This window comes from Lytechinus pictus, chromosome 3 (genome assembly GCF_037042905.1).
Source record: "Lytechinus pictus isolate F3 Inbred chromosome 3, Lp3.0, whole genome shotgun sequence".
Classification (NCBI taxonomy): Eukaryota; Metazoa; Echinodermata; class Echinoidea; order Temnopleuroida; family Toxopneustidae; genus Lytechinus; species Lytechinus pictus.
The window spans coordinates 27666674-27682266 of NC_087247.1; the positions used below are offsets into that span (position 1 = coordinate 27666674).

Here is a 15593-nt window from a genome sequence, read left to right on the forward strand (position 1 = left end):
TGCATTAATATTGTATTTTTTAACATCATATAATTTTCAGTGGATCTCCTTTAACCATCTATTTCACCTTGTGCATTAACAATATTATATTTTAAAGTCAATGACTAATAATTCACTGGAGACTATTTATAAAATTTCCCCCAGAAAGTGCACTGTATTAAAACTTCAGCCCCTAAAAAAATTCGCTTCATTGAGGACAAATATATAAATGTATGTATACATATATAAAAATAATATTAAGGTTATCTGACCTTTGACGATTTTAAATGTTACCGAAAATGCCAATAACTTTGATCTTTCATCAACTTTGATGAAAATATATCCAAGCGTGTCTGTGATTTTTGCAATGAGAGGTCTGAGAGAGCATTTGGTATTCCATTCCTTAAGTGCATGGCGGGAAGGATTCAAGTCGAATCAATCTAGCTGTCAGATGAGCGTAAGATAAAAACAACAAGACGAATTAACCTTAAGGGCAAAGGGAATAATCAGGTGATGAATAATGAATATAGAAATGGGCTGAGTGCTTTTTATGATTATGCTCCAACGAAGAAAATTATGTGAGTAGTTTGAAATCACTCACAGAGGTTAAAGTATGAATGGGTTAATTAACTTGACCCCCTTCCGATTGATGATGTGTTTTCATGCTTGTAGATTTGGAATAAGAAATACATTAGTATATAATACACTGCCAACAAAACACTAGTTTGGAATAAAAATGCTGGAATCAGTGTGTCAAACCAATATAATTTTAATGCGTCAGCCCCCGGATCGCCCCCTCTGTTGGCTGGTTTTAGCCCAAAGTCAAATGGTGCTGTTATAGTACTGATGATCGATTACACCGGCGTTTTTGCAATTTATTAGTATATAATCAATAGAGAATGGTAGGGAATAGGGGCTTTCCCCAAAAAACAAGCGCCATTGGTTGATCGAGAAAATGGGACGCAAGGAACTTAAACAACAATTTGTAGCTCCGTGAAGATAAAAATGAAATAATTATATTTCGGGATACCAGCAAGTACATTCTAGTATGTCAATTGCAGAATTAGATAGAGTAGAAGCATACTATGATGGTATAGAGTTTTGGTAGGATAGGGTGTATGGGTTAAACGGGCATATGAATCAGTAAACGCGATATTTCTTTTTAATTCGCAATCAGGACAAAGCAATATGCCCTGTTAATGTGGAAGAAATATGTAGGTAGAACCTAACAATTGGGCATTAATGCCCCGAAAGTTAACACTCTTTAATGGAAAACATACGATGATGGTTTTAAAAAAATAGTCTTTGGGAATCACCAAACGTTCGACAATATCTAACACAGAACATGAACAATCTGCTAAATCTAAAGATCATTTTCCCATTTTGTATTTTATATTCTAGACGGGTTTTCTGAATATCAACGATGTATCTCCCAGAGGACAACACGTTACCCTTTGAGGCAGGCAACGTGGCCCCGTCCCTTCATGGCCCTCCACCAAAATTCGATGCCGATCTGGAAGGCGACAGCAAGGAAAGGAAAAAGAAGTGTGCTACACATATCGATATCGATCTCCTGAAGAGCAAATCCTTCTACTTCCTGTTCTACGGTGCATACGGGAGTCTTTACCCGCTCCTGGCTGTCTACTTCAAGCAGCTAGGTCTGAACGCATCCCAGAGTGGTCTCCTAATTGGAATACGACCCTTCATCGAGTTCTGCGCCGCGCCACTCTGGGGCGGTCTTGCCGATTCCTGGCGCAAGGCCAAGGTTCTGTTCCTGTTCTCGCTCTTTGCGTGGCTCCTCTTTACCGAAGCGATGGCTTTTATTCGACCTGCCGGCTCCAAGTGCATCATTTTCAATCAGACCGATGAAAACGGGCGGGTGACCATCGTCGTCGACCAAATCGTGCACGATGGCGACGTGCACCATTATGTGTACGGGCCCAGAGACCACGAAGAGGATGACGGAACGGTCGTTGGTCACCAATCAGATATCGATCAACCATTCCATACAGGTGAGACAAGTCCTACAGTCGATAAATTATCTGGAGGTCTCTACAAGCTTCTCAACAAAAGCTCCTGGACAGGAGAACCCATTCGTCGTTTGCCACCTGGGACGTCCGGTGTGACGTTCAATGAAGATGTTCGTGGTGTCTTCCTTCTCCTGCTCATCATCATCGTTGTCGGTGAGTTCTTCAGCTCGCCTACAATCACCCTGGCGGATTCAGCCACCCTGGGTTACCTCGGTAGTGACCGTTTGGAGTACTATGGTCAGCAGCGGATGTTTGGTTCCCTGGGGTGGGGGATCTTCATGTTGATCGAAGGCATCCTCTTAGACCACACAGCCACCCACACTCACGGTTGTGGAGATGCACTTGCGGAAGTCATAGAGGTTAAAAGAAACTATTACATCTGCTTCGGGACCTACGCAGTACTCATCACCTGCTCCTTCTTCGTGGCCACTCAGTTCAAGTTCAAGTATTATTCTGAAGATGATCACAAGACGGAGATGACCAAACTGACGTACAACAAGAAGCAGGGTCAGATCAGTATTAGTGGTAAGTTTCGTTATACTGTATAGGGAGTGCTCATCTTAACGTAGAAATAGAAATTCTTCAATAAACGAACCTAAAACAGTCCAAGTAATCATTAAAAAATCTTTAAAAAACATATATTCATCCTAAAATTTATAAATATCAGTGCTTTTCACTTCAATATTTCGTGGGAGTCTTTAATGTCGATAGTTCTTCAGTGGATGCCTACACAGTACCAATCCTACATGACACCATGAAAGATTTAAAACAAATCTTTACGAGGTCAACATAATTATATTTTTTTCTCTTGATAATTTTGTATTTACTAAGATTACCGTGGTGACCGAAGCCCTTAAAAGTGGTACTTCATTGACAAGTAGTTGCCGCCGAATACCAATGCACACAATTTATTGAAGTGGGTATGGGTGAATACCTTCATAATATTCTTCTTAATTATTCTTTGCTCTTATGATAGGTGAAAATCGTGGTGCCGGGACATATGGCAGCGTGGCCAGCCCAGAAGGGACCAACCCTACCTCTTCAAATGCCGAAGGCGGCCAAACCAGCAACAGTGAATCCATAGAGACCACGGACCCCTTGCAGGGTCAAGAAGGTCCTCTCGGGCAAAGTGGACCAGTGGCCTGCAACAGAAGTGCTCTATCCTCAAGCGAAGCACAGTCAGAGGACCCTGCTGGCATCAGACAGGTGTTCCGGATGTACGCCACCATCCGCTACGGTTCTGTCCTTTGCGTTGCCTGGTTTGCGGGATTCGGAATGGGTCTCCTGTTCACCTTCCTCTATTGGCATCTTCAAGATCTTGGAGGGCCACCATCTCTCTTCGGTCTGGCTTCGGTAGTCAACCACGTTTCAGAGATACTTGCATATTTCTTCAGCCACAAGGTAAGGTCCTGATAAGCATTTTTTTCATGAAGCAGCGTGTCAGTACCCCTTCCGCCATATTTATTCTCATCCCATCAGATCCAGTGACTTTGATAGATGATTCATGAAACACTTATATGCATACACCCATATTCTCAACCCAGGTGAGGTGAATGGGTACCCGGTAGGAAGAAATTCCTTGAATGCTTAAGCGCCTAGGCAGCTCAGCTAAAGCCGGGGTAATAATAACAGCAGGGCCCGCTGGTAGAACAGTTTTCGAAACTGAAGTGGCTACCCTGGGTAAATATACCTATATCATTATTATGATGTAAATTGAGCACCCAAATAATGTTTAACTCTTTCCTCTACCCAGTCACCCACACGAAGTAGATCATTAACATATACAAGATGATAAGGATATGTTCTTGAATGTATTTTACAAGTATATCTTGCAAGTGCAGTCCTCTTAATTCTGCAATTATAATATCAACAGGAGTGCCTTGTGCGTCGGAGTTTTATGGACATTGTTTGTTTGTTTGTTTGTTTATATTTCCGAAATCCGATTAAAAAAAATATATATATATACAATAAACAAGAGAGATACATACAATAACGGAGGATCACCCAATTCAGCTGTATTTACAAAATACTGCTGTTCTTCCTTGGTGTCCTACATTTACCATACAAAGTAATATACACCATTAAAAATACTATAAAAAAAACTTACTAAAACTATTAAAACAAAAAGAAAGAAGAAAAAAGAAATACAAATGCTCAATCTAAATAATCATATAATAGAGTATGAAAGGAACTTAAAGTTGGTGCATTACGAATTTCATTGGGCAATTGATTATAAATTGACTAGGAAGCAGTACTTCTTCAAACATATAAAATATGACACCTTTTCCCATACATTTCTTCTTTTCTTTTCTTCTTTCATCTGTTGATATGAATTATTTTTGTCATCTGATTCGATTTGCAATTCTTTCTCTGTGTAACAGAAATAATTAAAAAAAAATATTCACAAAATTTTCTTTTTGCAGATTGTTCAAGCGATCGGTCACATCCCTGTGTTCTGTCTCGGTTTGTTCTGCTATGCCATCCGCTTCCTAGCCATATCTGTGCTCATCAACCCATGGTGGGTTCTTATCGTGGAAACCCTACAAGGTATAAGCAAAGGCATTTCACTTTCTCCTAACAAATTTCGGCCTTAAAAATACGTATTATTTGGAAGAGATTTAAATTTAACCATTGAAATGGATCTCAAATTATACAGAACACCAGGGCAAGAGAATAGGGGGCACCCCATCGCCATAATTTTACAAGTGATGAAATGATAGAAAGGGGTGGGGAAAGGGGAACTGAAGAAAGAAGGATATTGAAAGACGACGGTTGTGTCGTAGAAGTAATATTTCTAAACTGAAAATAGGGGGAATTTTATATTATACAATGTTCCCTTATTTTCATTGAGAAAACATATTTTTAGGTTCTCTTACCCAGCTAAAATACAATGGCGCTTTTTATGCAATCAAACTCACTAACACACTCGAAAATGGAAGAAAAAAATTGTTTATTTGGAAGAATAAAATGATTTTTAAAAGAATTAAATGATTCTAAAAAGGTTTAAGTGCATTTAAAATTAATGATCAGCAGAAAACAACATGCTTATGTTATAATATACATACATACAAACAAAAATCGTATACGCAGCGGCAGCGTTGGTGTGCGAATAATGAAATATATTTTACTGTGAATGTTCACATTCCTTACGACCAATGGGTACAGTCCTGCATAAACCAGGATTTGAAGAGGTTTGAAAGCAATCTGTTTATTCACTGACTGAGCTCGCTTCGGGTAGCAAGGATCTTGATATCCACACCGGTCGTTCTGTTTGCCGTCCGGATCGATTCGCTGCTAGGCAGGTTAGACATTCGTCCATAAGACATTCACAGTTTCTTCCATATGCTTCATCATTAAGCACGAACCAGTATGTCCGCTCGATCTTCCGCAATAATCGTCAAATAAAAAAAATGATGCAAGTTTAAGTTCTGGATTCGTCCGGTTTTGCAGATGGAAACGAAAATTATATATATTTTTTCTTGTTAAAAAACCAAGAACACGAATACATGATATTAGATACTAAATATTAAGGTTAAATCCGGAAGAATATTGTTCTTTTTACCAGTTCATAACATACCAATTGTGGCTATCTAGCCACTACTAGCCTATCCTTCTTCCAAGGTCTTTCCGTATTACGCTAAACATTCATATCATGCATGTTATTACTATACTTTTACAAACGTAATGATCATGATTTAATTATAACTTTGTGAATATGTATCCGACCCCCCAAAAAAATCTTAAACAATGTAATAAATATATACATAAAAGAATAAATAAATGCATAAATAGATGATTAGATAAATTATCAAATAAATGAATGAATGAATAAGATAAAATAAACTGTAATAAAATAAATGGACAGATCGGTCCGACCCCCCAAAATGTTTTTTTTTTAATCCAAAATATTGGTTACATGTTACCAATTTTGGTTTGCTTGATTTTGACCGTGATTCTGGGAAATATACTGTAAATGCCAACAAATCTCCAAATCCCCATTTTACAGGCATCGTTATATTCTTTAAAAAAAAGTCGCTGACTTATGCAATTTGAAAAGCTGTTGCTCAGTCCCTTCTTGGTCACCGCATCATATTGACCGCCAAATTGTCTTTGCCAATAATGTAAAGCCGTCGAAATAGCCTTGCAATCGAGTCACGTCTCCCGCGCAATATATTTCTCATAAATGTCGAATTTACGACGGTGACATTAAATAGGCCAGAGTACAAGGAGAGGGGTGGGGCTTTGATGTGGATATAGATATTTTGGCGAAAGAAAGCTTCTTTCATTCACGTGCATGGATTCAATTTTATTATTTTTTTTTTGGGGGGGGGTCAATACTTATTTCAATAACATTTTTTTTATCACCTCCCTATAATTAAATCGAGAATCTCATAAGGCTAAACATTTGGGGAGGGAAATTTTCTATTATCCTGAATTCCTTGAGAATATCAAGCTATTGGATTACTGGGTTGAATTTCATCTCGCCTTTGAAGGGATTTTAACCCTGTTCATGAAATTACACACGTCTTTAAATTATCTGACCAATTATGATTTCGAAGTCAGATAAAATGAAATATTTATAAGCCTCCATCCCTCTCTATTCCATTTTTACATGGCTTTCTTTCCATCATTCTCCATCTTCCGATCTCTTCATCCCACCCTTCCCTTCATCTCCCTCTGTTTTCTATTTCTCTGTTTCACCGATTATGTTCCCATGTCACCATGGCTATCATATTTTTATCAATTTTAATTATATTTTCATATTTTTTTTCATTTCCTTCACCTATATCTAGGATCAAAGTCTCTAGAAACTATAGAAACTATATTTTTTCAGAATTTTAGATTTTGGCTCTCTACCCCCCCCCCCCTCCCCCTTCCTGTGTGTTTGACCCTTGCTCTCACCTCCACTCTCCCCTCCCCTCTCTTTAGCTTTCCATCTTTATAGACAGGATATCATTTATTTTTCTCGTGTCCATCGAAACTCGTAGCTCTAAGTATTATAGCTTGAGTTACTTCATATCTTCATAAGATCGTATTCATCTAACCCTGACGGTATTCACCATTACCAATGGCGGAGGCTGGGGTGCACTGGATGCACGTGCACCCTCCCGCTGAGGCAAAGGAGTTCCGACACTGGCAAGCAAAACGAAATTTGTACCCCTTTTTCTGCTTTCAACAGCTTATTTTCCAAACTTTAGTTCCACCTCCAAGGATGTGCACCTCCACATGCTCAAACCAGCCTACGCCCTTGATTACGTTGAAAATTATCTGGGCTGCACGATATATTTTCGTGTTCTGCATCTAATTTTCGTGTTATATCACATGTTTTACATATATTTCTCTATTCCCCTTTCCCTTCTCATCCCTCGATTTTTTTTTATTTAGATCTTTCTAATCATTCACTACGTTTACGATTCTTTTTCTTTCTTTTTTCTTCTATTCCCAATTCCTTCTTTCATTTTTCTATCTTTATCTTTTTTGAAAGAAAAAAATATTTGTCAGGTTCATTATAGAAGATTGCTATGATTGAGTTTAGATACTCTTCTTTTTCCCCTCTCTCTCTCTCTCTCTCTCTCCCTCTCTTTCTTTGTTTAGCTTCAAGCATTTTCTCCTTTCTCGTATTTCAGAAAGCATTGTTATTAAGTGCATACAATTTTCTTAAAACCCTATACTAATTTGATCACCCCCGCATCGTTAATGTATTTCTAATCTCGATTTGAATTTGCGTGACATCTCGAAAGTCGGGCCGATACCCGAGATGAAAAATGAGAACCCAAATGAAACAAAATGGAGCACGTATACTGCACCAAAACGAATAAGCGGGAAGAGTATATTAGTAAAGCAAGCAATGAAACAAATGGATTCACTTTCCATCAAATCTAGCGCACTGATGTATCACATCTCGATACATCAGCTAAATAAATTGAATTTCGGGAAGCAAATATATTTCCATTATACCTTTCGCTAAAGAGGAAAGGGTAGATATCTCGCTCACAAATCAGCCCGTGGGCGACTCATGTCAGAGATAGTCAGCGTTTCCAGTGCATGGGCGTATACAGCAGTTAAATAATCGCAATACAGTAAGGGGAGGGTGCAAGAAGGGGAGGCATCAGGGTAAATGGAAGATGAATCGCTGCAATGGTGTTAGAGTGAGGGGGTGCTAGTTGTTTGAGAAGGGGGAGCGTCGAGGTAAATCAAGAGTTGAATAAAAGTGAGGTGGAGAAAAGTTTAGTATCCAAGAGACATTATGAGGCGGATTTCTGGGAGGGGTGTTAATTTGAAAAGGCCAACTTACTGTATCCCATGAGAGGAAGGGGTTGAATAGATAGATGAACAGATTTAGATATAGATAAGATAGGATATCGGGATATAGATATAGATAAGATAAGGTAAGGTAAGATTAGATAGATAGATAGATCGATCGATAGAAAGACAAATAAAACCTATAATGATGGATAGGTACATACATGGAGAGAGAGAGAGAGAGAGACGGAGAGATAGAGGATGAAAGAGTGAAGAAGGAGGAATGGGTAAAGGAGAGAGCGACAGATAGGAAAAGAGGGGGGTGGGAGAGGAAGGGGGGTAGTCACTATGTCGAAAGATGGATGTACGTGGTGTCCTCATTCTTACTAATGATGTTGTACCTTGCAGGCACGGAGACGAGCGCCGTGTTCTTGAAGCTTTCGCGCCTTTTTGCTAAAAGCCTCTTATCCCTTGCCTGAAAGGTCAGCGACGTAAAAAAATAATTCGTAACTCTGACAGCCGCACGTAAATAAAGCAAAACAAGCAAACAAAAATGTTTGTTTGCCGTCAAACCTGCCCAATTTTATTTGAATTAGATAAAATATATAAATAAATAAAAATAGAATAAAATAAATAAATAAATGAATAAGATTTAAAAAATGAAAGATATTCAATCCACAACCATTTGATATGATTACATTACAACCCAATTTCATCTCTTTTTATGTTGTTACCATATCCATGACAGTCACCGCTTAATCTTATTGTCTCTCTTTACTAAAAATATCAGAAAATATAACAAATCGTTTTGAGGTACTCTACTGAAGATGGGATTAAAAAAAAAATTATTTGACGATTGCTCAATAGAGACAACCAAACGGGTGGGGGGGGGGCTTCAGCCTCCCACTTTTTTCCAAAACCGTGTACAAAAACGTAAAAATGACCATATGATTGGGATTTTTTATGGTCAGCCCCCACCCCCCCCCCCCCCCACTTTGAAAACCGTTCCGCAGCCCCTGCACTTTGTAAAAAATTGGATGGCCAAACGAACACCAGTTGATGTAAAGAGAGGACAACACTCTAATTTGTCAAATTTACACCCTAGAGATTGAACACAACACCAATGAATGTAAAAGTAACGACCAATTATTGTGTCGTAATAACGCCCATAGTTGTTACACTATTACACCAAATTAATTAACACCGGAGTAAAATGATTGGTGTTGTCCTCTGCATAACACCAATCGACACGACAGTGTTTGCTGTGTGCACAGTTTACGCACTTCATTACACCTGTTTTGACTGCATGCATGCATAAACACCTTTCCAGGCATCTGCTGAAGATGAAAGATGATATGAGTGCCTGGAGGAATGGGGATGATGCCTCGTATCCATGGCAACCAAGAACTATATTAGCATAGAGACTGCATCCCGCGCAAGTACGTGGGTGCCTTTTTTGGAGTGTGCGTACAAGAGTTATATAGGTGCGGCTCTACAGCGTTTATTTTCAGTGCATTGTAAAAAGAGGTTTACAGTTTATACAACTAAAAAATGCATATAGGAAGTAAAGAGAAGCGTACCGTGTATAACTGGATTGCTGTATAGATATTAATCGGCCACGGATGATTGCTTAACAATTTATTTAAGAAAATTTTCAAATTTCATTTTGTAAGCCTAAAATAATATTTTTTGGGGAAAATAGACAGTGAAAATAAATTAAATAAAAAAAAAGAGGGGGTGGGACCTCTCTCTTGAACCTTTGCTTTTGAAAAACAACAGTAAATCAGTATCATCAGTCTTATAAGTAACAGTAATAATATAGAAACAATTGTGTGCTTAGTCATACAAAATAGAATGTTTTATCATCTGGTAAACTAAACTGACAATCTTTTGATAGTAATTCTATAATATCTCCATAAACATAATTTCATTTGATTTCATTTCCATTTCCAAATTATGCTATATATCACTGTAAAAAGGAACAATATATGATTTCACGATGTCAACAATGTCATAAATTTTATGACATTGTTAAAATAGTGAAATCATATATTGTTCATATTTTTAAAATATGAAGGATACGATGTACATCAGGTTATGAAAAAGATTTGTTCATTATTAGTAAATTACTGCATTTTATTACCACAAGTCAAATCGTATTGTAATCTACATGTATGTATACTCCCTATATCGCTGTACAGTTATGAATATAACTATGGATTTTACGTTATATAGGGGCCATGATATTTATAACGTAGAGTACAGTGCAATAGACTCCCCCTCGAATGCTAATATCATATGCGAAAAGCGCTTAAGTGGAAATTAATCGCAGTGTCACGCATCATCGCTTTTCTTCACGCTCGACTTACGCGATTCCTTAGTGTAAATTTGATAACACTAACTTAAATGTGTCTTTGATTTAGAGCATCTTGTATAGAGTCATCCACTGAATGAGAGGAGAAAAGTGAGAATTCCTGTAAGCCCTGTCATTTTTATTCAAATTGGTCTTTTTCTCTTTTTTATATTAATTCGCTGATGAATCAACACTATAATGTGAATAGCAAATCAGTACGTATATAAATTCAATTCCTGTTTAATATATATAATAATAAGGGTTACCCGTTAATCTTAATTTGCCCAGTCCCTCTTTTTTTGTGGTAATTTTGAAAAATGTCAAGACCTTTCAAATCTTTTTTATATGCATGATTATGCTTTCGTATTATGTATGAAAAAAAATGATTGCCCTTTATGTAGCATGTATGAGTTTGAATTTTTAAATTCAATTCAGTCCAATCGAATTTTATTTTAAATCTTTAAAAACCAGCATACACATTGATTGACGTAGCACATATAAATATAAAAATGGAGGGATATCCTTAATAAGCAAATCGCTTGTAAGCAGGATCCAAATATGAAATTAACATTGACATTATAAAACAAAATTAAGACTACAACCCTGAAAGCACACCCCACACACCCCACGCACACATATACACACACACATAAGGAGAGAAATAGAGAGGGGGAGAAAGGAAGAGGTTGATTGACTGATTTTATCGATTGATTGATTAAATTATTGATTGATTGATTGGTTGGTTGGTTGATTGACTGATTGATTGATTGACTGATAGACTTATTGATTGATCGATTGATTGATTAATATATTGATTGATTGATTAAAGTATTGATTGATTGGTTGGTTGATTGATTGGTAAAATTGATTGATTGATTGCTCTTTTATCCTCGGTTCAAATAAATGGAACGCTATACGCATTATTTTACAATTTTTTTACTATAAAACCAAGTAAGGCAAATTAATATTTGTACATTCACTTATTGTCATCACAATCGTCCCTAAAAACCGTATTTCATTTTAGAATTTATGACAATGCAATCATTATATCATTTTAATGTTTCGTATTGATTTGATTGGTTCATTATCAAGGTTTGACTCACGCACTGATTTGGGCAGCTTGTACATCTTACATTGGTCTTGCTACGTCCCAGCGTCTGCGCTCATCGGCTCAAGGCATTCTACAAGGAACTCATCATGGATTGGGCAGGGGGTGTGGCGCCATCTTCGGTGGACTGCTAGTCAATGCTTTTGGTAAGGATAATCAAAGCATTGCATTTCATGAAACCAATAATCATAGATTTTCCCTGACTTTTTTATAAGCTACTGTAGTTGATGCTTGTATCCCATTGGCTGAGGAGAAATTACTCAGTGAAAATAAATGTCAACACTTTTCGTGGATGCATTTTGCGATTACATGAAAATTTACACGACGGTAAACTCAGGGTTATTTTGGAAAGCAAAAATATTCTGCAAGTTAGCTGACCAAAATATGCTGTACCTGAAGGTTTTATAATGAAATAATGCTTCTCTCACAAGATAATTCCCTCGTGCACTTCGCTCGCTCGTAATTTTTGAAGCAGTGTGACTTCGGTAGCAAACAATCGGAATAATAAGAAGTATACCACCCTAACCATTCTTTCTCGGTTCTTCTTTTGATTCTTATACCTTTATTACTTGAAAAATAATAAGCTGTCCCAGAGTTCATTCAATGACGATCGCTGTTACATTCAAAATATTAATTAGACCACGATGATTGCGACTTCTTCAATTCTTGATTCCCCTGGTCTTGAATAAAGGTACGGAGCAGACATTCCGTGGATTCGGTGTCGCTTCACTCGTTGTCCTCGTCATCTTTCTGGCCATGCAGTATCCGTCTTACTACAACCCCAAACCCGACCCGTCATCGTCCACCGATCCGACGTCGTCCAACAGAGCGAGGTCCACATCGTCGTCGAACCGCGATGAAATCCAACCGGTGCTGACCGCCGAGGACGTCACTCCCATCCCCTATTCGGAGAAACGCGACGAAACCGTCGATGATGACAGAGATCGAGATCTTGAGATAGGAGGAGACGATGTCGGGGGAGCCCCTTCGCGAGAAGTCGAGCAGGGTGCCGCAGGTGGAGGCGAATTTTGATGTCAAAGAATTTCAGTTGATTTCAATTATTTTACGTACCTGAAATTATGATGAATGTACAACTTACACCTTCAAAGAAAACTGACTAAACCTCAGGCGATTATACAATCTATAATCGTATTTACGGTACTGGCGGAAATTGGGGTTTATAAGAGCAAAACAAAATTCATTAGATGAGAAGTATAGGATATAAAGAATGCCTATGTCAAGTCGAGAAACGCTCAATATCTTACCAAAGAAGTACTCTTTAAATTATTCTTTGTGACAAAATCATACAATTTTGAATATGATTATTTCGGAAAACAAAAAAAATGTTGGAAAAACAAAAAAATGTTGGAAAAAAAGAATAAACTGTGAGTACTCTACCCCCACTATTGCTTGCTGGTAAGGAATATTTTAGGCCTGTTGTGTTGATAAAATCTATCGCTTGTATATATCGATATTGGACAAGTTGGATATTTCATATAGATATAGTAATACATGGTTAAATATTAAAAAAGAAATAGAAGAGTGACTTGTACATAATCATTAAAAGTGCCACTATGCTTTATTTTTGAAAAACAATTGTATAATGTTGGGTGTAAAATAGTTTTTGTGTGCGCTACAAAATAGAGCTGCATTAATAGTAACTGTAATAGTGCTTTGTGAACTATGATTATGGTGTAAGTATTTTAATGATAATCATTATGGTAGGCTATGATGTTGTATCAAGTAAATATGCCGCTACACTTGGCGCTACGACAGAGATGTGGGGGTCCATTATATCATTTTCATATTATTGATGGAAAGAAAATAAATTAGGAGAGAACAGGAAAAGGGAAGAATAAGGAAAAGGGAAACGAAACTTAAAAATGGATAAGAGATTACTTAATCGTCATGATAAACCTCCATTTTTAAATCAAAAGATTTACCTTTGTCTTCTTATGTTGACGCGGCAACCATTGGCGGCGGAAGTCAAAAATTTAGGGGGGTCCACCTAAAATTTTGGATGGACACAGGTAAAAAATTGGACAAGCAAAAAAAAAAAAAAAAGGTTATCAACATAAATTTTAGGGGAGGGGGTCCGTCCCCCACCTCAAATTTAAGGGGGACAGGACCCCCGTCCCCCCCCCCCCCCGCTTCCGCCGCCTACGCCTATATATGGCGGCAACTCCTGCCCTATAAAACTTTTCTCCGTCGAATGAGAGGGGAATTTAACATTAAGAGAAAAACAACACGCAGTATTTTCATTCACTGAATGTAATTTTTATGTTAGGTTTTATTTTCAGGAAAACATTCCCTAGCTGCAGTAAACGAAACGCCATTGTCAGTAGTAGTAGTAGTAGTAGTAGTGGTACCATCATCATCATTTCTTATACTGATGTGCTTTTCCCATTATTAGGCATAAACCGCTTTCAAATGTAAAATGAATTGAATTGTTTGCAATGCGGGAATCTTGAAACTACATGCTATATTTTTTTCTTCAACAATGTCCAAGCATCAGCAAAAACAATAGCGTTAGACTATTAGTCGGTATACACTTGTGATTCCGAATGTTCGTTATACCGAATGTTCGTCATACCGATATGTTCGTTATACCGAAAGATGCATATTGTATACAGATTTTTTTTAAAGCAAATGCACACCTAGTTACCAATAATGCACATAGCATTTCCATTTATTTGAAAGCAAGATAAAAGGGCAATGTAGCAATGTAGATTAAATGCCTTGCTCACTGGCATAGGTGCCGCGACCGGGGATTGAACCCCGGACTTTACATGCATAGCTAGGCGCCTTAGACCACTCGGCCACGGCAACTCGTGTTCGAATGAAAGAATGCACTCATCGTATCTTATAATAAGAGACTTAACCGGTTTCTTTTGTTTTGATATGTTTATCAATTATTGGGGTATTAGAGCATTTCTGAGGTGGAAACCTGTTTGGACAATAATTTTAATAGTTGTGTTTATAAAAGTATTCATTACATTACATCGGTCTTTTGAACATACACTTATATCCGTCCGATAGCAACATCCCCAATTTTATTATTATTGTTATTATTATTGAATTACTCAAATCAAAACGTTTGTATTCAATTTAATAAAGATAATTACAAAGCATGCTAATGTAATGAATACTTCATTAAGGAAATATTCGATCTGGATCGTAATTGCAGCAGAAAGCTCGAAAATCTCAATGTAATGGTTATTTAACGTTGTCACGATGGGTTTTTCGGCGCTTCCGTGAGAAAATTAGCAAAGCTTGGTTTATGATTTGGCCTGCTTGTGAAACGCGATGTGATTAATATATGAGGCACAGGCTTGGAAATAAAATGTTAATCACTGCAGAATTGTTGACTAAAGTGTGAATTTGTTTGTTTTGACTGAGAAGAGAAAGGAAAAGTTAAATAGTGAAAGGAGGAGAGGAGATAAGGATGCATCGGAAGAGGAATACGAAGGGAAGGGGAGGGAGAGAGGAAGGGAGAAGGGCTGAATGGGAGTAAGAGTGGGTGAGAGAAGATGTGTGATGGGACCGAAACGGGGGAATGAGAAAGAGAGAAAAAAAATGTAGTGGAGTGGCATCCGTTCGGAACAAAATTCAGGAGAATAGATATATCTGAATTCCAAAGAAAATAAACAACAAGACTAAAGAAAGAGATTCAATAAATGACCTTTGTTGTCAAATGTTATAATATTTTTTCCTTTCTTTTCTATTTTTTTATTGATAAAAAACAATGCTGGTGAACAGTGGCGTAATTACGGCCGTACGCCCTCCCCACCCCCCCCCCCCCCCATTTCCCCATCGGCTGGCAAAAATAAAAATAAAACAGGGGAAAGAAAAACGAGGAGAAAGAGAGAGAAAAAAAGTG

General features: G+C 37.6%; 1 protein-coding gene across 1 annotated transcript; it reads left to right on the forward strand.

Moving 5' to 3' along the window:
• Positions 1-1378: 1378 nt before the first annotated feature.
• On the forward strand, positions 1379-15074 carry LOC129256405 (major facilitator superfamily domain-containing protein 6-like). Its single transcript, XM_064096746.1, has 5 exons — positions 1379-2534; positions 2986-3410; positions 4433-4556; positions 11698-11859; positions 12405-15074. The coding sequence occupies exons 1-5, from the start codon at positions 1403-1405 to the stop codon at positions 12743-12745; spliced, it is 2184 nt and encodes a 727-aa protein (XP_063952816.1). The 5' UTR covers positions 1379-1402; the 3' UTR covers positions 12746-15074.
• The last annotated feature ends 519 nt before the right edge of the window (positions 15075-15593 follow it).